This window comes from Macrosteles quadrilineatus, unplaced genomic scaffold (assembly GCF_028750875.1).
Source record: "Macrosteles quadrilineatus isolate MER2022 unplaced genomic scaffold, UCM_ALF_1.0 Scaffold_6__1_contigs__length_79288215, whole genome shotgun sequence".
NCBI classification, from domain to species: domain Eukaryota; kingdom Metazoa; phylum Arthropoda; class Insecta; order Hemiptera; family Cicadellidae; genus Macrosteles; species Macrosteles quadrilineatus.
The window spans coordinates 71068492-71094575 of record NW_026542599.1 but is presented as its reverse complement, the minus strand read 5'-3'; the positions used below and the strand labels follow the sequence as shown (position 1 = coordinate 71094575).

At 33.8% G+C, this 26084-nt stretch overlaps 1 protein-coding gene across 1 annotated transcript in view; it reads left to right on the top strand.

The window, feature by feature from the left end:
- The first annotated feature begins 2645 nt into the window (after window positions 1-2645).
- Window positions 2646-26084, top strand: part of LOC128996709 (uncharacterized) — a 41059-nt gene continuing 17620 nt past the window's right edge. Inside the window, exons 1-13 of the mRNA XM_054422153.1 lie at window positions 2646-2752; window positions 8841-8894; window positions 9696-9859; window positions 10639-10878; window positions 11523-11692; window positions 12662-12843; window positions 14758-14960; window positions 15963-16160; window positions 16962-17056; window positions 18077-18236; window positions 18505-18724; window positions 19205-20480; window positions 21088-21351. Coding sequence (XP_054278128.1) covers window positions 2686-2752; window positions 8841-8894; window positions 9696-9859; window positions 10639-10878; window positions 11523-11692; window positions 12662-12843; window positions 14758-14960; window positions 15963-16160; window positions 16962-17056; window positions 18077-18236; window positions 18505-18724; window positions 19205-20480; window positions 21088-21351 — 3293 coding nt within the window. The 5' untranslated portion in view covers window positions 2646-2685. The remainder of the gene's footprint in view (window positions 2753-8840; window positions 8895-9695; window positions 9860-10638; window positions 10879-11522; window positions 11693-12661; window positions 12844-14757; window positions 14961-15962; window positions 16161-16961; window positions 17057-18076; window positions 18237-18504; window positions 18725-19204; window positions 20481-21087; window positions 21352-26084) is intronic.

Here is a 26084-nt window from a genome sequence, read left to right as displayed (position 1 = left end):
TACACGTTTGTACCAAATTTCATCAACATCTGAATATATGTGAATTTTAACAGGTATTTTTGGCTTCTAGGGACCTCAACACGAAAATCAAATCGGACCCGAGTCCAGGTCTTACCATGATTACTACGGTAATAGCTTATTCCATATAGGAAAATTCCCTAAAATCACCAACAAATTAGTTATATTATAAGTTCTCCTTGACTTCAATTTTATGAGACTCTGTCCTCTTTAAAAGCTGCGCACTTCTTTATCTTAACTGATAACCCTATAATCAGCGCAACCTTTAATTGTAATTAAATTAGTGTTTGAGGCTCCATCTGGTTTAAAAATTACTATGGATTGAACAAAGTGTTTATAGGACTATGTTTTGTTTACAATTACTTTGAAACAAAATACTTGCACTGATTACAGCTAACACACAGAGACTGACATGCTGTAATTAAATTTTCGGTGATCCTTTTCATAAACTAGTGTTATGATAGATTTTTTATTCAGTGGATTTGTAATCAATTATGTTATCCAAGATCTCTGATACGGAGTTTAAAATAAACGAAGAATATGTAGTTTTGGTAGTTCATAACTACAACTTTTGTTAGTAAGTGTGATTTTGAGACTACGAAAATGGTAACCTCAACTTTAATTGGACAAATTTATTGTTTCATTTTAATGTTACTCATACACAAAAATTGGCTGAAAAAATGTCCTCCTTCATTTTGAATGTTAAGTTGTTGTTTGTAAAACTTCCAAAATCATTAACAGCTCAGAAGGTATAAACGATGACTTTTGGATACTGCAGTTTTGTATCCAAAGTCAAAGAAAGGTATTAGTATCGTAACTTTGTCATAGATAGTATTTTAAAACGTTTGCAACATACTTTAAAGTTTAGGAAAACAACGAGGAAAGCTGAGAAATGTGATCTAATGTTTACACTAGTCGAATGGAAAATTCTAGCTTCGATTGACAAAGTGCATTGATCTCTGTTAGTTGAAACATACTGACCTTGAAATAACAACAATAATTTGATATATATATGAAAACACATATATTATTCAGCCTGGGGTAACAGGATGCCCAATAAAGGCTGAAAATCATGTTGACTATAAAGAAATTTCTGAAATTTTCAATTTTTTAATTTTTTTAGAAATATATTTATCCAAATATTATTTACTTGAATTCTATTTATCCTAGTATAAATGAAGCTCTGAATAAAAAATTGTAAACATTTTTGCAATCAGACGAACCGATTATGTTATTTTTTGGTGTAAGAAATTTATAAAGTATTTATACGAGGATAAAATATTTACATACTAAATCAACTTTCCTAAGCTGCGTTCTTGAAAAATGCAGTTTCTAAATGTTTCATCTCATTATGATTTTCGTTATCTTATTAGGATTTTAAAGTGCGTTATTGTACCAGTTAGCCGGATTGAGCTTACCTTAAAAGAGAAATAACAAACAAACAATATATTTTATGTCCCCGTAAATCAGTAGCCTATATTATAGCACGCATGGTTTCACCAGCGAATCTTGTTTTTTCCTGCGTTGTTTCGGGTGAATTCGTACGTTTATCTGCTTGAACTATTTTGTTTTCTTATTTACAGCAGCGTTAAAAATACACCTTAAATAAACTGTATTAACAAACTCACATAATACTATAGATAAAAGGAGTATATGTCTACTTCTTTTAATCTATGATAATACTCTCTCCCATTAGCATTTTAAACGCCCTTAAATGGTAAGCGGTGAAAGAAACTGTGATATTTTATAGGTAAAATCACAAAAACTGCAATAACTTTTGAACCATATCGTTTACGTCATAGGAGGTTGTACCATTTTGTTTAGAATCAAAAGGACCATAAAATATTAAAGTCTTAATCAAATTTGTTGGAACAATTCATGTGAAAATCCGATTTCACCATTATTTAAAGGGGTTTATGGGGGGAAATCACTATTAAAAATAAAATTTCAAAATTATTATACATACGCCTGGAGATAATATGGATTATGACCCACATACCATTTTTCATCGAAATCAGACCAAAGGTATAGTCTGTAGCTTTATCTAAATTAAAGAATATTTTTAAACTTATGTTTACTGATCACTAATGGAATTACCACAAAAAGTCTTTCAACTTCGCAACAAATAACGTAATCGATTAATAGTCGATTTTACTTCGTATACAGAATATTTTAAGATTACTGTTTGAGAATTTTTCCTCTGAAGAAATCTTCTTTTCCCTTCCTGTCATGGGGGATAATCAAAGGGGGGCCTTAAAGCATGGTAACACTTCCCAAAATGTAGACTGCACCTACGTTATATTCTTGTAATAACCAACATGTATTCTGTAGGCTAAACGATTACCGTGGTATCTTCTCGTTGTTTCAGGATATTAAGCCTTATAAACAATTAGATACTTACTTCAAACTTTAGAAAAATGAAATAACTAATTTTCAAATTAATCATAAATTTTCTCAAATAACCTATCACACATCAGTTTCACGAGGGAAAAATCGGTAAACATTTCTCGAAAACGAAAAAAAATCACACAACACATAGTGGACAATTGGTTAAGTTTATATCAGAGTTCAAAGGTCGCCGTATAAATAAGTGACGGGGGGCAGAAACTAGCTCAGTTGCCGTGCTATAGTGCCAGTGACTTGTGTGTGTTGGCAGCAGTGATAGTGATGTTAACACTAGTGATAGTGGCAGCCCTGCTGGCTGTCACGACAGCTGATAGAGGGGGTGGCTTGAGTAAGTAACCCCTTAATTCATCCCTTAAAAATTGTTTAACTTTACAGTTTAATCATTGATTGAAATTTGTTTGTTGGAGAAGTGGGTTTTTGTGGTGGTGTTGTAAAAAAATGCCTCCCTACAGACACAGAGGATTTCCCCCTTAAAAAACACCTTCTTAAAGCAGAATTTTATATAAAGAATTTCATCTCCCTTAAAATGTTTAACAAATATTTTAACCGTCAACTGTAAAAAGATTTCTATGGTTTGAAAAGTGTGTTTTCTGGTGACTCTCTATAATGACTCATTTATTGGAGCCATGTAGATACGATATTGAGAGAAGCCAGTAGCTTGATGGTTCGAAATTGGACCCAGCTGGACCCCTTATCATAGGGCTTTAAAAATGTATCCTTACTAAACAGCTGATATTAGTTAGTAACAAAGCTACACAGATCATCTCACGTCATTCTACACTCTTCCATCACTCATATTTGCATTCAAATACCACCTAGGTGGCGTCCCCAATGGGGACTCCCCATCTCAACATTGATAATTGATTGAAAAGTATTTCCCCCTTAAAGTTGTTAAAACTCTTTAAAAATAAATTTTAACATTCTACTTTAACAATTGATTACATAACATTTGTCCAGAGGTATAAATAAAGAGGATTTCTCATTTGAAAATTGTCAAATTATTATTGCTAATCCTGCTGTGATATCATCCATAAAACTGAATGTAGGGTTTGTAGGGTATAACAGTTAAACCCCCCACCCCCCTTAAGATAATTCTGCTGGCAAGATTCAGACAATCCTGAATCTAGCCAAGGGATCGTGTTATGGTCGATGTGTTTAATAGGATTGTATTCTAATTGATAACAGAGGTTTCGCTAAATAGGAAAACCTAATTGTTTCATTTTGTTCTGGGATGTAGGCACTTTTGAACAAAATCATTTACACAAAATCTTGAATAATATTGATACTAGACTACTGATATACTTTCAAAGCTTTATTGTTAAAAAATCAACTATGTCAATTGATGTTAAAAAATTAACTCAAGAATTCCATTAACTCACGCATGCAGGTTTATAATAGGCCTATTTATAAATGAATATCTTAAATTCTTGTTGGATTAAAGCGAGAATCAGTGATGGAAAATATTACGTTTTACAATGGTTTTACATTTTACTATCGTAGAAGTATACATGACGATCTCATATCAAAGTTGTCGCCGGTTTTGCAGAAAATGTTAACGTGGTGGGATCGAAAATGAGTGTGTTGATTCTATGTTCTGGTTTCTGTTGGAAAAGTCAAGTTACAAACTAAGTCAATTTAATAGGGTGACTTTTAAACAAGTGCACTTATTGGTACTTTCCTGTTAAAGGGAACATTCATTATTATCGATGATTTTTTCTCGATATATCGATATTTTTATTTTCCGATCCATTACAAATTGACAACAACTAAGTGATCTTGTTTAGGCTAAAATATTCTAAGCTAACCTAACATAACCAACCAAACTTGCTGGGCCATTTAAAAATTCCGTTTGGGTTTGGTAATAGAAAAGGCAAGTTAAACACGGAATTTGTAAATGTTATAGCAAGTTTGGTTAGTTATGTTAGGTTATTTTTTTTAGAACCGTTTCATTTCATTATTGTTTGTTGATAGTGAACAATAGGCCTATTTATCGCGTAGTTGTCAGCTGATATGTTTCAATTTGTTAATATCGATATATCGAAAAAAATCATCGGTAATAATGAATGTTCCCTTTCAGGAAAGTACCCATTTATTATGATACATCAACTATTACAGTAACATGAACGAACAGAGAAACTATAATATTGAATTATCTGGTGTGACTCCTTAAAATTCTTTTACAGATGATCCACGGTCTAAACGGGATGTATCCTCTAAGTCAACGGCTTTACGCTGACAACTGTTTATCAACGTGTAAATGATTCACATGACAAAATAATATTGTATTTATGCTCGTCCCAGCACCACGGATATTAGAACGGAAACAGTGTAGCATAACATAAAAACATGACGTCACTGGATCGAACCTTATGCTTATAATCTTAACATCTTTGGTGTGGACGTTCTTGACAGTATCGTTAAGATAACAATATAAACAAGTTTACATTCTGGCCAGTGAATTAATTTGTCTGTGGTATATATGGTATATTTTATTAAAATATCCAAAAGTAAAAGGGTTTACACTGACCACTGTTTATCAAAGTGTAAATAATCCACATCACAAAAAAATATTATATTTACTTATTGTTGGACTCATATTATGCTCGTCACAGTAACATAATGTAGGCTATTAGATTCAACGGATATTATAACAGAAATGGCTGGTCCGAATCTTATAGTCTACTATAAACATTAACATAATAATGGTTTGGAGGATTTTTGACAGTCCTGTTTAAGTAATAATAAAAAACCTGTGTATTTTCGGGCCAGTGACGTCATTTGTTTATGTTTATGTCCCATACCGTTTCTGTTACAATATTTTAGATTCATACTAGACTAGACCAGACTGATTGTATCACAGCCGGAAAAGGGGTCCAGACTGTTATAAAGTGCTTCCTGATACAAGATCCCCTTTAGTTACCCCCCCCCTCCCCCCCCCAACGTCCCTTGACCCCTGGATACAGCTGATTAATTGAATAACTCGGTTACTAGCAAATGCAAAGACCGATGCAATAAGCTCTTGTTCAGTCGACCGTAAGTTATTCGCAATTGAGTTGTGGGTTCGTTTACAATTAGTTGACACCGTGGTGCAATAATTAGTTTTGTTTTTTGGTGCATCCATGTATAAAGGGGTATGAAATAATGCTTGGAGTAGGGCTGAAATTTAATTTATAATCAGTTGGAATTACTGTTGTAGTTCAAAAATGTATCTACGATTTAATTATAATCTTTTACAATGACAAACCATAAATATCCATCAGACAATTATAATTTCTATAGAAAAAAGGGATATCCGTGAAATTGTTAAAAATGTATGAAAACTTTTATTTTTATACAGGGTGTTTCCAAATTGTCTGGACATATTTTGTAGGCTTGTTCCTTTAGGATAAGACAAACATAAAAATGGCAAATGCCTAGATTTATGTTTGTCGGTCTGTTTGTGACTTTTAAGAATTATTTAATATCTTAGGCATTTTCAAGACAGAAATTGGTATAAATGTGTATTTTAGAAGGTACAAAAACTTACAAAGTTTCGTTCCAAAATATCTCAAGCCGTTTTAATATGGCAGCCATAAAATATTTAGTGCTAAATTTCATAAAAACGTAAGTACCGTAAAACGGGGTAACTTGAGACAGTGTGGTAACTTGAGACAATTTGCAGATGTTTTTTTTTACATTTTTTTGTTGGCATACCTGATGACTTATTGGGAGTTTCCTTAGTGTGAACACGTCTTGGAAGTTGATCCCTTAACACTGTATATTAAGACATATTGTGATATTCAAGGTTAGATACTTTATTTATTTATTTATTTTGAGTTACAAATGTTCAAAAATTATAGGCTGTATAACTTACCTTGTAGCATCAAGTCTATTATTAGGAATACAATGATTGTTATTACTTACCTAACCTCAAAAGCTGAGTTGTCAATAATAATCTTCTCACTAAGCTATTGCCAACCTAAAATTTATAAAAAAATAAAATACCCTGTTCTGTCCTTGGTGGGGTAACTTGAGACAACTGATTTGACGAAGAAGGTGCTACAGTCAGTGCTATGAAGCGGACTCTCAAGGATAACTGGAAATGGCCGGAAAAAAGGATGAACTTGACTATCGTTGGGAAGATATTGTTGGTGGTATTAACCCCCCTAAAATGTTCAATAAGAGGGGTTTTTTTCTGTGCCAGAATTGAACAAAATTTACTAAGTTATGTCTGACATTGAGAAAAAAATTGTTTCCTCTTTTTTAAATACATTTTTTTAGTTTGTAAGTTTATATGTGTATTCCTTTGTTTTCCTTGATATTTTATTATGTCTCAAGTTACCATTGCATTATCTAATTTGAGACGTTGTTTTAACATCTGTGTCTCAAGTTACCCCATTTATATGGGTAACTTGAGACACTAATAAAAATAAATAAATAAATAAAATTTCTATATTTACACAAATTATTAAATGTAGAAACCATAGTAACCAGGGTAACTAATGTTTTATTTTAGTTTTTGCAGATTTCCCTATAAAATTATTTGGTAGGGGTTTCTTTAAAGTTGAAAAATGTCTCAAGTTACCCCGTTTTACTCGGTACTAAGAAAAAATTAATTTAAATCAAAATCAAATGAGAACTCGTTTTGTTTAAAACGGCCGAGTTGTCAGTTTTTTTTTTCTACATTCGGTTGCGCAATTTAATAGGACTACCATACAATGTTTACTATTTGTTATTATACAGAGCAGTGGTTGGTTTATTCTATGGTAATATCTCAAATGTCCATTTCCTAGTAAGTAAATGAAAAAAAAAAACTCAATCCAAACCATTGGACACTTTTGTTTATTTATTTGGATGATAATTGATAAACAAAGACATCTCATGGCAAAAAAAAAACACATGATTACAAACAAAAGTTCATCAAAGATAGTCCACAATATCTTGACCACTTCTATTAAAAAAAGATCAACTACATTTAACATCGTAGACATATTCATAAACCGAACAAAAGCATTGTCGGCCCACAGGTGGACCCAGGGCTCGAATAAATTCAAAACAAATAGGTAGTATAAGGAGGGTAAAAATAACGTTACGTCAAGGAAAATTAAATTCAGTTAGTAATATACATAATTTATTATCGTAGACTAACCAACACCAGAGGGAGTATGTTTTATCTATACAGAAGAATCATCTATAAACAATAATAAAACATAGACGGATGAGTAAACTATAATGAGGTTGGCAACACTGTCATTCACAGATAATGGAAGAAGACTAGAAAAAATACTCATCAGCTGTCGGCTCCCAGCTGACAAATTGCTGTTCAGTCAAGTGTTCAGTCAGTGGAGTGAAACTGGAAACGTAAACAAACAATGAAATTGATATTGAATTGAAACACAGAACAGGAACAGAAACTACAGAAAACACTCACTCTTTGTTTATAATACTAGTTTAACTTAGTAGAAATTTATAATATTATCGCCTATTGGTAGCCATATAATATTAATTGTATTTATTTATTAATTATGCCAGAAAAGGCATTGACTATACTATACTCTCTCTATTATACTAGGCCTAGTATAGTCAATGGTAACTTATAAGGTATGTAAAAAAATCTAACTTTTACTTTACCTCAGTTTGGTTGATTTTTAATCTCAAAAATATATTAATCGGTCCTATTATACAAGTTCTAGACTTTTAGTTTTGAATTCTCATTTCTAACTTTTTGTCAAAATGCAATTTTTTATTACAATATTTATAAGTTTACAATATAGTTTGTGTTTAATGATATGATATAGCCTATACAAATTATAGCATAAGCCATCACAACTGTATCTAGTTTTAAGCTTATCAGCACTTGCTTTGAGATTTTTCCCAAAAAAGTTTTAAAATCTATACTTATCTTATGCTAGCAGTTTTGTAATTTTTATTAAATTGGACCAGAACAAAGGCAACAAAGCTCACTTTGACAAAGTTTGAAATCTCTCCGTGAAGAGCATAGGCCTAATACACTAATCAAATCTGTTTTATAGGTCTAAGATATGATTTAAGACCAATTTGTCTGTAAAAAGGCTCACAGTAGTAGCAAACATGATACCTATAGCCTAATATAAGTGTGATGCACGCTTCATAATTGTAAAGTAATTTAAACCTTATCACAGGGTTTATCAGACTTCCGGCAAAGTTACTGAACTAGGATTAGGCCTAAGCTTAATGTTTCAAGCTACAGGTATACTAATGAACTAAGTTTCAAAGCGACAGGTTCTAAGAACCTCACTAAACCAGTTACCATGTTCTTACTAGAAACATTAAAATATACTGTACACAAAGTAAACACTGCTGACTTATAAAAGAAATGTATTGCTTACTTAAACTAGTGTAACTTAAACTTCCATGTTAGACAAGTTAATTTATTTTAACTGATTTTATATTTTCAGATTCAAATGTTCCTCGTACCAGACTGAGTCAGCAATGTGCAGGAGTTTGTAAAGGTAATGTGTTTTGTTTGTATCTTCAATTTAGTTAGTTTAAATCCGATCAATTTCACGACCCGCCAGTTTAAAGAGTTTCTACTCTTTATTTATTTACCGGTACATAAATCTCAACAAATTAATCAACACTTTGTAAAACTTCCTAGGCTGGCACCTTGGGCTCACCCTGGTTAAATTAATAACTCAGCAATTGGTTAAAAACAAAGACTTATTGGTAACTGTCAAGTTGATCCTATTTTTAGTAAGAGGACCGATGATTATGAACCTAAAGATTAAGTTGATGAACCATGCTGTTGCCTCCTCCTTTTAACTGGAAGTGGTGAAAAGGTTTTAGTCATGTTCTTTGACTTTAAGGACCTTTAGGTATAAGAAAACTATCAGTGACCATCCATTGAAACAAGACCGGATAAAGTAAATTTGATACTTTAACGGATAAATTAAAGTATCAATTTAATACAAAAGCCTGTGCCCTTAGGGCTGATGTAGATAATAATGGGTTTCCGCTTGTCTACACTACCTTTCTAATGGTGTGTGCCAATTTCTGCTATGTGCACAGGTTGAAAAAAAAAATGAGAAAAAGTTTCATTCATGCCTATTAATACACACATGCCCATCTAGCTTTTACTACAAAATGATTATATGTAATATTACTCTTATTAGGTTCTTTGCTGTCTTTCTATCAAATTTACAATATGAGTTAACAATTTTGCAATTTTATTTGATTTGATCAAAGAATGATTTGAACAAATTGTGCACGTGCAACAACCTCGGCGACAAGATACAATGAAGTGTTTGTTCTAGATAGTGCTAAATTCAGTCTGACGCCTGGCTGGACTTATGTGTACAACTATGAGGGAACGTCCACCTCGGAAGTGGCCGGGTCGAGCAACGAGACATCGCAGATTAGAATACTGGCGAAGGCTCATGTCACCGTGTCATCTCGGCCATGTGAGCTGATACTGACTGTGAGTATTTTATGATACTGTACTCAATTTGATACTATTTATGATACTCCCTGTGTTCGAAGAAGTAGTTTGAGGAGATGGGTTTGGAAATGAAATATTTTCTAATGCTATGATCCAGGTTTTCTGTTCAAAAGTCAATGACCAATAATACAGTAATTATTTACCTATTTTGCCTGAAGGTCTTGTAGTTTGAATTAACACTCGATGCGCATTTTGCCGCTCAGTGCGGCATCTGCAAAATGCGCATCGAGTGTTAATTCAAACTACAAGACCTTCAGGCAAAATAGGTAAATAATTACTGTATAACACAGGTCTTGTCACTGGGTTCAAAAAACATTGACCAATAATAGTTAAGAGAACAAAATACTTGGACTAAATACTGTAATAGTTATGCTTGTGAATATTCTGTGTTGTATATATAGTTTACTAATTAGTAAACTTAAGCTTTAAAGGCTAAACATTATTTTTACTAAAAAGTCTATCCATCATAAGAACATAGTAATAATAGTTTTTTTTATCTGAACTATTACCGGTACTTAGTTTATGATTTGCACTTAAAAAGGATTATTCAACAAATTAGAAACAAAACAACAGGTAACTTGCCGCAACATTTCACGCCACTTGTAGGCTATTACTCTAATAAAACCATGTCTTTTGTGCCAATCTGCAAAATTCTAGACTAATTATTGATAAATGTAAAAGATTTTTTAAGAGGTTAGTGATTAATTTCTCTTGCATATGGTGTCTATATGTTAACAATTGTCTTATAATTTCTTCAGGTGCGAGATGTCGAACTACTTGACTCAGACAAGGATGGCTTAAGTCCCGCAGATGGTCAGAAGCAGTTTGCAGCGGAGCTGGAGCAGTTTCCGCTGAGATTCAGTTTCCAGGACGGTCGCGTAGAGCAGCTTTGTCCATCAGCTGATGAGCCGACCTGGACACTCAACATCAAACGAGGTTTACTCTCCATGCTACAAAACACCATGTCAGACTTCACACGGGAGGGACATTTGTACGAGGTGAGTGATTTGGGTAGAACTAAAATGTTTTGTAAAAGTTTTAAGGTAAGAAGGGAGGTGGTAGCGCAACTATCTCTCAGGCCTAAACGCGGTCACACGCAAACTGGGGGCCTGTTAGTAGCAAAAAAATTGGGTTTTCAACTCAAAACATCTTTACTTAATATCATTGACTTTACACAGGTCAGTTTATCATCAGGTCACTCCTACATGATTCTGAACTATTTTCTTGGCTTCAATTTTTTACATTGAATGGGAAGTCTACTCATTTAAAGTATACATGAATGGCATCAAACGGAGTTGTTTCATAAAGGGTACAGACAGGGGAATCAAAAGGGTGACTCAACATAACCACTAGGGTGAATCCTGTATAGTTATACCATTGGAAAAAGCAAGTACGGTACATGTTTTACGGTACCGGTACTCAATTGACTGGTTGGAGGGTGACAACTAGAAAGGTCGCATGACCGAGGATTCTTTTGCTGTAATTTCAAAGTTACCGTATTGGTAATGTTGGGAACATTGGGAACATTAACACAGAATATACCAACTTTATTTAATGCTGGTAATGAATACTTATATCAACCTCTTTATCCTAACACAATCTATATTTATTCACAATTATAAGACGTAACGTTGTTCAACAGAAAGATGTGAGTGGAAGTTGTGAGACGATGTACTCGGTTTCTCCGATGATGTGGAGTGACGTCAAGGTGCTCAAGTACAAGAACTTGCAGAGTTGTAGTGGCAGAAGCCATCACACCCTGGGACTTCCTTCTAGCTGGACCTCCGGGGCAAAGTCCACTCCGATAATCAAGTAAGTTGGAAGTTTATGATCAAGTCACTATTGTGATGGACATGGATTTATATTTGATAGGGAAGGGAGACGCTTCGATCACTCAACATAATTTGTTTTTGTACCTAAAGGACTTTTTATCAGACTAATTATTTGGTTAGATAGCTAAGTGATTGATTGATAAATAAAGGGTGATAAAAATTCAGTGAGTGTTTTTAGTGATTTGAAATTAAACCTTGTAATTGATTTAAAAGGTCGTATGTGCAATTATGATAAAGTTTGTAACTTTTTGATAGCTTGAAACTACAATACTGTAAGGAGGCTAGTCTCTAGCCCAGGATCGTTTTTCATATTACTTCAGGTTAGACCTATCACAAAAAAATATCCTCAGGTACCGGTAGTTCATTATCACTTTGATAAAATCCATTAGTGATTTGGGTGGATTTTCACTCAGGACCTCAGGGACCAAAGACCCGGAAGCTCTACCACTAGACCAGAAAGCTCGCTCCCCCAATAAGCTACCCTTAATCATTGGCCTTTTAAAAGTGGCCATGATTAAAGACCCAGTAGCAAAGTTACACAAAATGTCTCCCTCTTTGTACACTATTCCTTCATTCATAATTTGGTTAGAATAAGTACAACTGGGATTTCATCTTGGTAAAAATGGTGTGCTAAGCTAATTTATTTATGAGACTGGCCCAAATTTGGAAGTGAGCAAAGTGTATTTTCCTGAGGTGCAAATATTTTCATAAACACTAAATTAAATTATAGTAGTCAAGCAAACAGTAAAACAATGTTTCAATTTTGGCCTTTGAGGTTATGATCCTTAAGCAATGATAACAACGAATGTAGAAGGTAGTGTACCTTTAACCTGGAGTTTAAACCTAATGAATGTGGTTAAATGTAAAGTTTAGATGACTATTTTAAATGCCAGTTAAGTAGAGTGTGGTGTACAAAATTTTTTCTAGTTATTTGATCTTTTGTTTGCAGAAGTGAACAAATCTGCGAGCAGACGATCAGAACAGACAACGGCACTTATCTGGCTAACTCTCGGTGTCAGGAGAGTCATGTGTTTGCGCCGTTCTCCAACGGAGCATCCGGTGTCAGGACCATCGCTGAGACTGTCTTGTCATTGGACAGCATTGAACAACTCGACAAAACCTTTCCTGTTGGTATGTATAGATTTTGTTATTTAAATATTTTTACGGCCAACATCGGATCTTCTTAAATAATTTTAAAGGGAAGAATACTTCTTCTTCTTGTCTTCTGTTATCATTTATTCCAGTACTTTATCATCCAATTGACCGTCAGACCAGTTTTCTTCCTTCGTCTGAAATCTCTCTTCCCTATCCTATATTTACTCACTTTGATTTTAGCGAATTTCCCATATAGGGAATAAGCTATTACCGTAGGTCTCATGGTAAGACCTAGACCCGGGACCGATTTACTTTTTCGTTTTGAGGTCCCCAGAGGCCAAAAACACCATTCGTTCAAATTCATATATATATTTATATTAATAAATAATATGTAAAATAACATGAGTACCCTTTTTTTATATTCTTTTTTATTTAATAAATCACAACATGTTTCGTCTCTAAGGACATTTTCAAGTGTGTTAACCTAATTTCAAACAAAAATATTATGTTATGAATAAATACAGCTGTTAATTTTGTTAGTACCTATGTGAATGAATGTTTAGTTGTTGGTTTTTCTAACACTTATAATTTTGTTAAATATAGGATTAGTGGTTTGTGTGTGTACTATATTTAAAATGTTGTTTCTGTCTTCTTTGTAGTGTTTATATATGTGAAAATTTTCTTTTATGTTCATTTTGGTTCCTTTGTTAATAATGTCTAGTATGGTAATGTTTTCGTTATAATTTTTGTATGTATGGTCTGTAGAAAGTATGTGTTCTGCAAATGTAGATTTTTGTGTAGTTCTGTTGTTTGATTTAATTGCTTGAATATGTTCTTTGTATCTACTTTGAAAATTTCGTCCTGTTTGGCCAATATAGAATTTTGAGCAGGAACTGCAGTTTAATTTGTATATGCCTGATTTGTCTTTTATGTCTGATACGTTGTTGTTTGACTGTGAAAATTTGTTAATTAAATCAAATGAATTGTTTCTTGTTCTGTATGATAACTTATAATTTTGGTTGTTAAATGTTTTCCTATATGCTTTGTTAAATGTAGTTGAGTAAGGTAGGCATAAAAATTCATGTTTTCTTTCTTCTTTCTTGACATGTTGGTTTTTCATGCCTGCTTTTTTCTTTATCATTTTTTCTACGGTTTTGCTGCTGTATCCATGACTCTGTGTCCATGACACATGTATATGTGTCCGTTAGCGCGATAACTCGAGCAAAATTGATCCGATTTTGATGAAATTTGGTACAAACGTGTAAACCTACATTTATTCGAACGAGTTCGCGAACCAGCATAATCGGACCATGGGATCAGTGGTTTATGGGGGATTTTATGGGGTAAAAATGGGTTTTTCTCATTTTTGACCCTAAAAACATTAAATTTCCAAATTTCTCTCTAGACCATTTTGAAGAGCTTAAGAAAACAAATAATTTAGTATATTGAAGTTTTTTTGAATGTTCATTGACTACGGAGAAAATTAAAGAAATTGTAAATTTAAAATTCCCATGTTATTCTTATGTAGAATAAATAAACTGTTCTAGTTTGCTTATTTATGGATATATTTCAATCAAATTTGGCAATTTGGCTTATTTCATACTAAGCTATCAATATTTCAATTGAAAAAACACACCTCAACATCTTTCCCGTAGCAGCAAACCTATCTACTCACTAAAATTAATGTTATTTAAATAGGAAATAAATCTGAAAATTTATAGGGAATATTTTAGTAGAAATCAAGCCGGGTGAATGGAAATTCGCTTAGTATGCAGGTTTGCTGCGACGGGGGTATTTTGTTTATAGGATATTTTGAGAGATAGCAGGCCTACCTGAATGAGAAAAAATCCAAACTGGATATATGTACACAAAATTAGAATTTAGAATATTTCTCTGTCATTAACAGCATTTTCAATGCTTCAACTAAAGTAATCATTTTCTCGATTACAGATATTTTTGTCAACAAGAGGACTGGACTGATGTTTGAGTACAGTCCGGAAACGGATGAAGCTGCAGTAACAGTTGATCAGGTTTGGACTGTACTCAATCAGCTGGTAGCTCATAGTCAGCTCGGTGTAGACGACAAAGTTCCTCAGCTGTTCAATCAGTTGGTCACACTACTTGCGAAGATGGACGACCAACAGTTGGTCCAGGTATTGTGTTTTGGAATAGCAATGTAATTAATAGAGTATTTAGTCTACTTGATTATTCTTAGACTTAAGTTCAGTACTCAAGGATCTACTTGTCTCTTCATTGTATTGACTTCTTGGAGAATAATTCTGATTTGAGTTAGCATTTGGCATCAACTCAGAGACAACTCATTAGATTAATAATGTTAAAATTAAATGCCTTTGGGCACATCTTTTAACAGTCTTTTTGACCCTATTTATTTGAGAAAAAGTTAGTGATAACGAATTGATTATATGTTGTGATGATTAAATTCATAGAACAATCCGAAATTTAGTGCTCTATTTTACAACACCTGTCACTCAAACTACCCTTATTAAAAAAAAACCTTTAGCACATGTCAATATTCATGTGTCTCTTTTTAAGTCTGGCTAAGTATTTCACAACTTTGTTTTCAGGAATTTAAAACTGATTAACATACACTTTGCACTCTAAACTTTCCACATAACTGATAAACTAGTCTACCAATAGTGTGCAGAGTTATATGAGTAAGCTTTCAGGTCAAGATACAATTATATTTTGTAATGACTTTTTGTTACAATGAGGTACAATTTTAGGCATTTTGTTGTATTGAAATGAGATTCACTATTTTGTAGTTCTAACTGCGATAAATTTTCTAACCTGAAGTTGATTTACTTTTGTCAAAACTATTATAAATTTGTAATATTGAGGTTGTGAGTACAGTTCAGAGTTAAAAAGTTAAGTATTTGCTGTGCAATTTGATTATTCTGTGTTGTCCACGGTTTTGAACCTTAGGCAAAAAAAAACGGTATCATTCGACAGTACAACAGCGAACAGGCCTTTTTGTACAATTGTGATTCATAGACTAAAACTGTTTTTCAAATGTTTATTTACGTATATGTTTATTCTAGATGTGAAATATACATTGATTCTGATGGAGAGTTCTAGATTAATTTTTAAATGTTTCCAAACACTCGATGTTTCACCTCCTGACAATGTGTTGACAGTTGTTTGACGAGGTGAGGGACAGCCGTACCAGAGGCTACTTGTTGGACGCCCTTCCACTGCTGGGCTCGTCTGGTAGTGTGTGGGCGATGTACCAGATATACATGTCCGGGGAAGTCACCAGGGCAGAGGTCGACCAGTGGCTCTCGGCTCTGGCGTTCCATCAACAACCATCGCTGGAACTGGTCGACAGACTTGCGGTAGGTCTTGTGATGTTTAAGAAAACTCCCTTAGTGTAGTAATATTGGCTCTATGAACTGTTGGTCTGTTTAAATTTATTGAACAGCTGTTAGTGCACGCAAACCCGTGGTTTTAGCTTCTGTCTGCTAGAATATTTTTTTTAGATAAGTCAAGATACTGTGTCAGGATGAATAGTCATATGTGTACTATGACTAAGTATGTTTGTTTCACAAGATAATCTGTTTCAATGTATGAGGGTGTTATTTACAGTTTTAACAAAACAAATTAAAAAGATACCGGTAATCACTAGATAACATTGCAGGTTCATTCTAAGGCACCCTGTAACATAATAAATTCATATTGTTAAACACGATCAATTTTCTTTTGGCTTCATCTAACAGTATTTGGGGAAGCCTTCTTTAGTTGCTTCAGCAAGATTGAGAGCCAGTGCTTTAGGAGCATTTATTAGAGACTTCAGAAATTTGAAGGTTGATCTTTCAATAGAGAGATAAGACTCTATTCCAAGCTCTTCATGTATGTTTGTTTCTCATAAACCAGGGGGAATTCACCGCTATTCTTAGAATTTTGTTTTTGATAACTTGAATTTTTAATAGTTTTTTAATACATAGCTGACTCCCAGATAGGAGACTAAGTATGTATTACTGGGTGCTAACTATATTTACATAAGCAGTAAACAAGTTTTTCATGTTTTGAGCTGATTGAAATGAAGAATACAAAAATAATTACTAAAAAGAAATAGTATAAAATAAGTACCTCCATTTATTTTCTCAGCTGATTGTTCCAATGTCTGTCCCCTCCAGCTGTTCACGACAGATGATTACCAACCGAGGACCTGGCTAGCAGCTGGTGCAATCATACATTCTTACTGCAAACATGACCCTGAATGCAAACAAAGGTAGGTAGAACAAAAAATAAGGTTTAAAAATACCTGTTGTCAAGTAATTTTGATTGGATACTTAGGCTATTTGGTTGATAATAAAAATTATGAAATTTTAGGTTTGAAACCAGTGGTTGCCTCTCAAAAACCCAGAATCGCTCAACAGTACTTCAGATTTTTTTAACGTTTCATTTTATTAAACATTTAAGAGAGGCTAAAAATTTTAAAGGAAGAAATAGTTTTGCGTTTTGATATTCTACATTAAGCCCAGTGGCGGTCCCAGGATTTCATTTGGGGGGGGGGGGATGACCACCGCGGAATGGAACATCCCCTAGATAAAAGGGGGGTCCGGGGGGGGCCCCTGGAAAAAATGTGGAATTTAAAGCCTAAAAATTTAATTTATACGTATTTGAGCTCTAAAATATGCTCAAGCTAATAATATTTATGTTAGCTATTAAAATATAAAAAAATTCAGGGGGGATATATTCCTCCCATCCCCCCCTTGGGACCGCCTCGGATTAAACCTCAGATAGTTTGGTTTCAGTTTCAATCCAAACATTTAATTAGAACTTAGAACTGTTACTTTTACACAATTATTGCCTAATTAATTCATCACTAGAGTTAACAAGTAGTTTGCATATTTACCTTTAAATATGTTTTTATTTTACCTCTAAAACTTTTATTTACAATGTAATGTACTCTCCCCATAATTTTCTCTTTCACAAATCCTTTGTAAAATTTTGCTTCAACAATTCCTTGTAGCTGATGGGACTTGTTGTTCCTTGTGTAAGTATACAAAACAACTTTTTTATTAAAATAAAGCAAGGTAAAATAAATTTTAGCTGTTCTCGTTTGCAATATCTAATAATATAGTGTTCATAACACAACTTGAACCAAGCATAGTCATAAGAGTTGATTCTACTTGTTGGGAGTAAACCTTAGTAAAACCGTTTTACCACATATAATATCTATAGGTACTGTGAGTGAGCTATCTTGGAGTCCCACATTAAACACACAAACAATATTCTATTGTTTCAGACGTGAAGTTCAGACCGTCTTGGCAAAATTTGAGGCGGTTCTAGGTCAGTCGTGCCAATCCGACAACAGCGAAGAACAACAACGGATGATCGTGGCTCTCAAGGCAATCGGAAACGCAGGAATCATCAACTCCATTGATACTCTTGAACAGTGCTTTACCGTAAGTTGATAATACCTGTAGTCAACAAATAATCCAAAATGTTTTAGACTAAAGCTAAATACATCCCCACAATGATTATTGTTGGTCAGTAACATTGTTAACTGTTAGATTTAAATTGTGAATTTGTGAAACTTTAACAACAATTTTGGCAAATTCATCTTCTTTTTTCGTGACATACTTTTGGTATTTGTAATTTTGATGTTATTCCTTGTACCTACCGAGTTGTGTAAGTATGAAAAAAATATATTTTTGAATTCAATGACTGCAGAGCACTCCCAACCCCGTAGAGGTCCGGCTTGCTGCGGTTGCTGCTACACGCAGAATGAGTTGTGGACAAGTGTCTCGGCTACCTCTGCTGCGGCTACTGCAGGACAAGAGTGAAGACTCTGAGCTGCGTATTGCTGCATACCTGGGTGTGCTGCAGTGTCCCACCACCTCCGCAGTGAGCAGGCTACGAGACGTGCTGCACGGCGAGGACACAAATCAAGGTAAGCTACTTATATGTTTAAACACAGCTGGACAATTTGAGAAAAATGTCAACTACTGTTGTGTTTCTGCTTGTATGTGGTACTAACTTTTATTCTCAGACATAAAAATAGTGAGGGTTATAGTTGTCCCTAAATAATTTGGCGCTTTGTAATCTGGCATAATCGGTAGTCCAACAAGCCTCCGGAAGCGGTGCTTCATGGAAAAAAAACAATATTGATTATCCATCATGGTTGTTACTAATGAAACCTTGTTGGTGTCTTGTAAGACTATCAAGGAACAGATTAAAGATATCCAAACTGATGTTTTGCACTTTACTCTCATATCTCAGTGAACATTTATATATTCTCATATACTTGTCGGGTTTCAAAAAGTTGCATCCTTTATCTAGATTATTAAGTTTCATTTTTTTTATTCTTTTAGTTAGTTATATGTGCATTTGATTACAAATTATCAAACTTAATAATTTTTATATTTTCCAGTTCTCTCATTTATTTGGACCCATCTAACGAACCTCCAAGAATCAGGCAGCCGCTGGAGAAAAGAAGTTCGTCAGATGTTGCAGGACACTTATTTTCCCAACAAGTTCAAAACTGACGCTAGGAAGTTCTCCAGAAACTATGAAATGTCGGCTTACTCTGACATCCTCAATTCAGGAGTGACAGTTGATTCCAACATCATCTTCAGTACCCAATCTTACCTTCCCAGATCTGCCAACTTGAATTTGACCCTGGATCTGTTTGGAGAAACAATCAACATGTTCGAAGTAGGAACGAGAGTTGAAGGTTTTGAGACGGTTGTTGAAAGCATTTTTGGCCCAAAAGGTCTTTTCCCTGACGAATCGATGCAGAAAATGCTGAAGAACATGAGAGAATCCAATGTAGAGAACAATGGAGTGATTGAGACAATGTCAAAATCGTTCACCAAAGGAACCAAGAACGAACCTCAAGGAGCGATGTTTGTCAGAATTTTGGGAAATGAGCTCTACCTTACACAGTTTACCGGATTAGGTGAATTTATGGATTTGAAATCAGTGAAAAAACAAGGTCTTAAGCACTTGAAGGAATCTTTGTCATCCATTTTCACCAACAAGAATTTTGACTACTCTAAATCATTTAGATTCCTCAACACAGAGCACGTTATCCCGACGATTCTGGGGCTTCCGTTGAAAGTGAAAGTGAACGGTACAGCGTCGGTCGGTATGAGGTTGAAGACAGAACTAGATTTTGACAACATCCTGAAAACATCTTCAGGGAACATCGTACTGTTGGCCAACCCCAGTGCTGCCGTAGCTATTGATGGGAAGATGACGGTAGACGCTGTATTTTCTCAAGCCAGTGTTGAAACCAAGGGATCACTGAGCAGTAACACCTACTTGGATACAAACATCAAAGTTGAAAAAGGAAAAGTAATTGATGTGTTTGTAAATGTTCCCAGAGATAAAGTTGAAATAATAAATGTCACTTCTGCGGTTTATGTGAAGAAACGAGATCAGTTGGTGGAAATAGAAGGAGTGGGTGAAGTGAGTGAGCAAGACACATGCTCAGGAGTTCACGTACCGACATTGAGCGGAATGAGGGTTTGTACCCAGTATGTGCTGAGAAATGCTTCAGCCATTGAAGATTCTCCGTATTTCCCCTTGACTGGAAAGTTCCAGTACGCCTTAGCTCTGCAGAAGTCTGATGATTTTGAGTTCTACCGATTCCATTTGAAGCAAAACTTTAATGCATTAGCTGATGCCAACGCACACTTTTTAAGGTTGGTAACTTTTTATTTTTGGCCTCTTATTACTTTTAATCAGGATCTGCTATGCTGATTTCGGTTAGGCCTAAATGCCTATCTCAAGTTTGGATTTATAATTAAAGATTCAAAAAATTGATTGTTTAATTTCAGAGGATAAACAATAAATCTATGTTGCTTTCTGTAATTTAATGTCTAAAGAGATTGAAATAAAAAATAGTTAATCTTAGATAGTTGTCCACGCCTTAGTATATACCATACTTTGAGTACGTACAAATTTACTCGTATATAGGAAGAAAGATTTTCAGTAACTGAAGCATAACGTAGAGTTTAATTTAAATAGTCAATGAATTATAAAGGTAAATTTGAAATTCTCAAGATATATTAAATTTAGCCTGAATAAATTAAATTTGAAAGGAACTAGCCGAACAAATAAATTCTTGAAACACTACTTTCAAAAGAAAAGTTTATAGTACTCCGAATAGTTGCCTGCAAATACATTAAAATGCACAAAGTCAAATAATTCATCATTTGATTGTGTATGTGAATTACTTTTCTTCTTATAACCATATGCTATTCTTGGGAAGCATCTTTGACAAAAAATAAACCCTGTGATGTTTTACAGGTATTACACGGGAGATTTTGAGATAGAGATGGACACACCCGGGTCCAAGATAAACAGAAGATTAGCCGCTGAGTTGTTTTTTGACTCAAAGAACGGAAATGCCAAACTGCAGCTGGAAAGTCCGGCAGGGAGTGTGGAGTTTTCTGGGAAACTTTCTGTCGAGGGCGCTTCCAGAGAGGCGGAACTAGCGGCCAAAGTGAACGGAGAAGATTACGTAGCCTTGAAAGTGGGCTTGCGATCGAAGAGCGAAGCAAATAACATCATGTGAGTTTAAATATAAAATTATTTTTTTTTAGACCGAATTTAGGTGGTGATAAAATTGATTTAACACACACATGTAAATCAATGAGAGGCAGGGGAAGGTTTTTCCATTGTTCAATGTTTTTTTTATGTACAAAAAATTAACATGAAGATTAAAATTAAGACCTCATTGATGCTTATTCTAGCCAATATAGGCCTCCAACATAATAATTGTTCAAAGGTACATTTCCTAGGGATTGAAAAATACAAGAACAATTTTCTCAAGATGTAAACTCACAATTTTAATCCTTCGATTTATTCAATAAGCACTCATGTTATGAAGGTAGGCCTATATCGTATGTATGAGGTATGTAATGCTTATTAACCGACTTCCCCACTACCAACAAAAGGAGGAGGTTCTCAATTTGTTTGTGGCGATGTTTTTTTTTTTCTATGTATGTTCACCAATTTCTCTGTGATTCTCTTACCGATCAGTGTGGTTCCACCACCAAAATAACCGGGAGAGTTTCTATTTGGTACCTTATATATTATGTTTAAGTATAATATTTGTTTTGGTGAAAAATTCTGAAAACCTTAAATATTCAACATTTATTTTGTTTACATTTGTGCAGATTGTTTACATTTGTGCAGAGAAGGCAATAAATAATAATAACATTTCTGCAGCTGTTAGTTGAAACCATTTAAATGAAGCTGCAGACAATTCTTCTCATATTGATCAATAAACTATTTCTTGTCATGGAGCCTAAATGAATTACATTGAGAAAAGTGCATTTTGTTTTGGTTACTATAAAAAATTTATTTTAACGTTTGACTTGATTTGTGTATACAGTAATTCTGTTTTTAGTATTGAATATTCTGACTTACAAAAACATATATGTTTCAGTGAATAGCTGTATGATGTTGACAAATAAAGGTGTATTGTGAAAACGAAAGCATTCGTAAAACAGGTCTAAATATAAATTAAATGCAATTATTCCTTACACGACCTAAGAAGTGTGACAGTGCATAATCGTCAATTGTCTTAAAAATGTTAAATATTTTAATTACTAAACATGCATTTGCAGTTGTGGAATGTTTATTGATATTCTCTACCCAGTTACTATATCATATCAATACTATTATGCCTGCTTCGGAAAGTCCTAGAGGAAGATGATTTGCAATTTCGACTAGGCTATATCTTGATCAAACAAAACCACCTACATGGCTTGCACCACTTTTAGCTGAACCAATCTTTCATATACATATTTCATTTGCAGATGTGGAATGTTTTATTAATATTCTCTACCCAGTTACTATAGCATATCAATACTATTATGCCTGCTTCGGAAAGTCCTAGAGGAAGATGATTTGCAATTTCGACTAGGCTATATCTTGAGCAAAAAAAAACCCCTACATGACTTACACCACTTTTAGCTGAACCAAACTTTCATATAATATTTTCCAAAGGCACTATACGTGTTAACGACCAATTTTCCACTTTTGAGAGATTTTTTAGTGCTGGTAGCTGAGGAATAACTTTCATATTGTTCCAAAAGGCTTGAGACGTTACTGTATTTATTTTTATAATGTAGAAGTACACCGATTGCAGGAAACGATGATGTCTGACATTTCAATGTATCTAGAAAAGACAATTAGTTTTTCACTAGGCCTAATGTAATGGACAACTCTTTCTTTCTTAAGGAATATCTAAAAATGTTTATTTTCATACCCATTGATTATGTAACCTGAACAGGTGACTCAAGCAGTTTTAAAATAATGATTGTACTGTGGAACTTTTGATTGTTTCAAACAGTTTTGCTTATCAAAAAACCTCAAGTAATTAATATATAAAAAATTATACAGGCACTAAAAATCATGAAATAATTTATTTTTGTAAAAAAATACAACCGACTTCAAACGCTCTAAAAAGAATTAAATAATTTCAATAAAGTAAACTTTTGTATTAGGCAAGCTCACGTATTTCAAGCGGCGCGGCTCAAACTGCAAATATGATTGAAATTAAATATTGTACGTGTATTTTAAAAATCAATAAATTGTAGCTGGGTAACATTAATATATAAAAAACATACTGAACTGTTTTGTTTATATATTAAAGGAAATATTTTCTTATATTTTATGTTTACTTCAGAATAATTATATATGAATAGGAAAATAATTTAGTTTGATATTATGATAGGGAAAAGAAGCTAGTATAGTATTAAAACGTTACTTATCCAAGTTAGAAACATTTAAATGCGTTATAATCTTTTTAAAGATATTCGTTAATACCACTATAATGCCGACATACAGATTAACACTTTTAGTTATAGATAGTCACCTGCAATATGGACAGCCTCTCTTTCAATTTTGTATCAAAAATCATCATAGAGGTGCGCCGACTTAAAATACGTGAGCTTGCCTAATACAAAAGTTTACTTTATTGAAATTATTTAATTCTTTTTAGAGCGTTTGAAGTCGGTTGTATTTTTTACAAAAATAAATTATTTTTCAGATATAATTATTTTCTTTGATTTCCTTCATAATCACAATGAAATTATTTTATCAACTATTGTCATCATAAATAATTTAATAAGAGTTCAATAAATTATTTTAATTGGGAATGAGAGCCTACACCAAGAATCAAATGATAATGGATCCCGTCTGGCAAGTCTTGCACTTGCAAATGATTACAAATTTCCAGTACAATGTTCCCCAGAAGAGACATACACAAGTACACTTGGACATCACCAAATGGCGTGACCAAAAACCAGATTGATCATGTACTTGTAGATCAACGACATAAAAGTTGCATTACAGATGTAAAGAGTATTAGAGGAGCAGAATGTGGGACTGATCACAGTCTAATCCTAGTCAAGGTAAACCAAAGAATAGCTGTTGAAAGGAGGAAGGAAGAAATACAAGAAAGACGAATAGACACCGAAAAGCTTAATGTTAAACCGATAGCTGATGAGTTTAGAATAAAACTAGAGAATAGGTTTAAGATTCTAGAAGACTTAGATAAAGATGAAGATGTCAACAGTACCTGGAATAATTTTAAAGAAGCAGTCCTAGATTCGGCAGAAGAAGTATGTGGAAAGAAAAAGAAAAAAAGCAAAAAACCTTGGTTGATTGTGAATGTGAACAAATGTTGGAAGAAAGGATTAGGAGGAAAAATGTATGGATGAATAGCAACAATGAAGAAGACAGGTTGATGTACAACCAGTCAAATAAGGAGACAAATAAATTCCTGAGGAGGAAAAAGCGACAATATATTAAGAGTTTACTAGATAGGGCTGAAGAAGAAAACACAGCAAACAATGCAAAAGATTTTTACAGGAAAGTAAGATTTTTTAAAAAAGGATTCACCCCTTGTACATATGGAATAAAGAATAAGGAGGGACAACTACTAACTGAAAGTGTCAAGGTCCTTGAAAGGTGGCGCGAATATTTTGAGGAACTGCTGAATGTTGATGAAATCACCCCAACAGAAGAAGAAAATCAAAACAATGAGGACATTTACTTTTATGTTGAACCCTTTATCGAGACACCAACAAAAGAAGAAGTACAATATGCAATTAAGTCCCTGAAAAATGACAAAGCTCCTGGAAGAGATGAAATAACAGCAGATATAATAAAGAGAGGAGGAAACATAATAGTGGAAAAGCTGTGGAATTTAATTACAAAAATATGGGAACAAGAAGAAATGCCAATGGAGTGGCAGGAAGCAGTCATTATCCCTATTCATAAAAAGGGTGAGAAAGAAGTGTGTGATAACTATAGGGGAATCTCACTGCTTAGTATCCCATATAAAGTTATCTCAAAAATTATTTTAAACCGTCTAGAACAATACTCACACGAGTTGATAGGTGAGCATCAAGCGGGGTTTATGAAGAGTAGATCGACAACTGACCAAATATTTATTTTAAAAGAAATAGTAGCCAATTATTGGGAGTTCAATAAAGAATTTTATGCCTTATTTATCGACTTTCAGAAGGCTTACGACAGCATAAGAAGGGACAAATTGTGGACACAGCTAAGAAAATTCGGCATACCGAATAAAATTATAGCCTTAATTAAAATGAGTATTTCAGGATCTAAATGTTCAGTTAGAATTGATGGCCACAACTGTAACACCTTTGAAGTAAACTCTGGTGTCAGACAAGGAGATGGGCTATCACCGATCCTATTTAATTTTGCCATTGAAGAAGCTCTACAGAAGGTAGCAGAGAAGAACATAGGAGTGAAAATAGGAACCAAAATAAACATCTTAGCCTTTGCAGATGATGTGGTTATAATCACAGAAAAACTAGAAGATCTGAAGGCCTTAACCGAAGTATTTATGAAAGAAACAGAAAAAGTAGGCCTAAAAACAAACGATTCAAAAACTAAGTACATGCACTTTTCAAGATACCTGGATAATACTGAAGAACCAATAGAAATTGATGGCCATACATTTGAAAAAGTCAACAGTTTTAAATACCTAGGAGTAATTATATCCAACCAAAATACTGATGAACTAGAAATCCAAAGCCGAATAAATTCAGCAAATAAATGTTTTCATGCTTGCAATAAATTACTTTCATCAAAATCTTTGTCCCGGAAAACAAAAATCAGGCTGTACAAAACAATAATTTGCCCAGTTCTCCTATATGGATCAGAAACCTGGAAATTAAATAAAAGAGATGAAAAGAAACTAATAGTATTCGAAAATAAAATTTTAAGGAAGATTTTTGGACCAATATTCGAGCTAGGAGAAT